Source organism: Dipteris shenzhenensis, chromosome 22 (assembly GCF_047967505.1).
Source record: "Dipteris shenzhenensis isolate YYH24624 ecotype China chromosome 22, Dip_SZ_1.0, whole genome shotgun sequence".
NCBI lineage: Eukaryota > Viridiplantae > Streptophyta > Polypodiopsida > Gleicheniales > Dipteridaceae > Dipteris > Dipteris shenzhenensis.
The window spans coordinates 8,268,095-8,270,882 of record NC_141617.1 but is presented as its reverse complement, the minus strand read 5'-3'; the positions used below and the strand labels follow the sequence as shown (position 1 = coordinate 8,270,882).

The following is a 2,788-nucleotide window of genomic DNA, read 5'->3' as shown; positions in this document are numbered from 1 at the left end:
GGCTGAAGCCCGAAAGTCGTCCTGAATTTTGCTGACTTTCTCGGATTGTCTTCCTTGGGGAATGCTTTGAGCAATGTTACGGCATTCAGTAGAGGAAGGGCAGCAGCCTACAATATTTTTTTGAGGACTTCAATTTGGCCATACTGTCGGGGAAGACTGTTGCACTAGTTGGGAGCAGTGGGTCGGGCAAGAGCACAGTTATATCCCTGATAGAACGATGTCATGATAGAACAATTTTATGATCAGATGGAAGATCAAATAGCTCATTAGACGGACATAGTTCAAGCCATGACATAGCTTTGGAAGCAGTCTATTTTTTCAAGAGCAAGAGCGAGACCTTTCTGTGATTTCACGATGGAGCCCTTTTGCTTCGACGCTCCAATCGATTTACACGCCTTTTGCTTCGACGCTCCAATTGATGCTCCAAATGATTTACACGCTCACTTCACAGGCGAAGATGGGGATGAACTAATGAAAACGATGAAAGCAATGGATGGGGATGAACGAAAAGGAAGAATTAGAGAGGATCCTTTTAGAATCATGCAATTCCCCTATGCAAAAGCAAACCATCCTTTTAGGATCACGGCTAGAATTAGAATGACGAGTGGTAAGGGATGAAAATAGCAATTGAAACTTGCACCAATCATAAAAGCCAAAGGGAAATTACCTTTTACTAAAAGCCTTCCCTCCTCGGGATTGAAAGTAAAACAAATAGTATGGACTTGATGATTCATGGACCAATGAAAATGTATTTTAATTGGAGAACCATTCAAACGTCTTCTCATAGCAGTAGAGCAAAAGTCAATCCAAGGAGAAGATATGTTTGACAAGTGACCACTAGAGAGATGTTTGACAAGTGACCACGAGATATGCTCCTCTCATACCATCTCTCTCATAGACACGTTTGTTTACTTAAAGCGCTCTCTCTCACACACACACACACAGACACACAAATTACAATCACAAACCATGGTGGCCGTGAATTTATCGGGCATTAAGGAGCTCGTAGATTCAGGTATCCAACATGTTCCTTCAAACTATATCCGTCCTCCCCACGATCGCCCTCCTCTTCATCCCGCCTCCCACCAATCTATCACCGTCGTCGATCTCTCATCCTTGCTCGGTGATGGTCGTAAAACAGTCATCGAAGAAATCGGTCGCGCCTGCACTGAGTGGGGCTTTTTCCAGGTAATATTTTTAAGTGAGTCCATCCCTTTCGATCGACGATTTCCGGATGACGTGTTTGTAATTCCATTCAGGTAATCAATCATGGAGTTCCGGGAGCTGTCCGAGATTGCATGTGGAAGGCAGTCGAAGAGTTCTTTGACTTGCCGGCAGAGGAGAGAATGCGTCTTTATTCGGAAAACATCCTTGATCCAGTGGCGTATATGATCAGCTTCAACCGGCCAAAAGAAAGTGTTCTAGAATGGAAGGACTCTCTGCTTCTGAGGCGTACTCCACAGATCAAATTCGACAGCTTCAAGCAAGCACCGGAGTTTTTCAGGTGAAGGGGGTTCTCAGTCGCTGCTTCTTAAGAATGTTTTTTAAACTCATAACATCTGGATGAATCATGCAATTCGTTTGCTGTATTGACGGCTGGCAGAGAGCCTGCGATACAATTTCTGGACCAGACAGCGGTCCTAGCAGCCAAGATCTGTGATGCTATATTCGAGAGCCTCGGAATGGATGCCGAGTCAAGGGCAAAGGAATTGCCGAAGATGGCCAGGGAAGTGATGGCAATAAACTATTACCCTCCTTGTCCGGACCCAAGCCTCGCGTTTGGAATAAGTGCGCATTCCGATATCGGCATGTTGACAATCCTGATGCCGGATGAAGTGCCTGGCTTGCAGGTTCGGAAGGGCGATGAGTGGGTGGCCGTGGAGGCGGTGCCAGGATCCTTCATCGTCAACTTGGCAGATCAAATTCAGGTATGGATGAGTTGCTAATTCGTTCTAGGATATGATTTTTTGTGCTTGCAGATGGGTTTTCGATATCTGGTATACGAATCGGTTTGTCCTTGCAGGTGCGCTGTCAAATTCTGGTATACGAATGGGTTTTTAATGGTGTGTTTCTATACAGATTCTCACGAACGGAAAGTACAAGAGCGTGGAGCATAGAGCCGTGACAAACAGAGAGAAGAAAAGGATGTCCATACCCTGTTTTTTCCAACCGGGCGAGGAAGCACTAGTTCGACCTCTTGCCAGGTTTGTGAACGATAAGAATCCAGCACTGTACAAGGAGATTACTTATGGCAACTATGTAAAGGCTTTTTACAGTAGAGCATTAGACAGCAAGACGAATCTTAACCTCTCCAAGGTGTAGCTTTCTCTTTACACAGTCCTTAAATACTTGCCCGAGACCACAGACATCGTCTGGCTTTATGCAAATAACTGCAGACTATGATTGTAAGGATTGTAAGGTTTGTCTCTGGATTTAACTATATCAATATGTATCTCAAATTTGGAGTAACAAATCGCCAAGGCTGACAATAAAGCTTCGTATATATACATCCAATTGTTAAAGAATGTCTTGCCTCGTCGGTGAATCTATAAGGCATGAGTTGTCTGCAAGTGTCACTCAAGCGGCGTTCGGATTGTTGCAATGTGTTTCCACGTGAGAAAAAGGAAAGGGGGAGAGGGGAGAAGAGAAGGGAGAAGGGAAGGAGATGGAGAAGGAGAAGGGAAGAGGAGAGTGAAGGGGGATGGAGTGGCAATTACAAGGGCACTACAATGGAAACAAGGGAACACCTAAAACACTCTCGTGGAAGAGAAGAAGGAGCTTGTATTTA

General features: G+C 44.8%; 1 protein-coding gene across 1 annotated transcript; it reads left to right on the top strand.

The window, feature by feature from the left end:
• Positions 1-932: 932 nt before the first annotated feature.
• Positions 933-2,461, top strand: LOC147887690 (fe(II)/2-oxoglutarate-dependent dioxygenase 4-like). The gene is made up of 4 exons (XM_087393889.1): positions 933-1,188; positions 1,260-1,504; positions 1,604-1,928; positions 2,080-2,461. The coding sequence occupies exons 1-4, from the start codon at positions 970-972 to the stop codon at positions 2,320-2,322; spliced, it is 1,032 nt and encodes a 343-aa protein (XP_087250015.1). The 5' UTR covers positions 933-969; the 3' UTR covers positions 2,323-2,461.
• Positions 2,462-2,788: the final 327 nt, after the last annotated feature.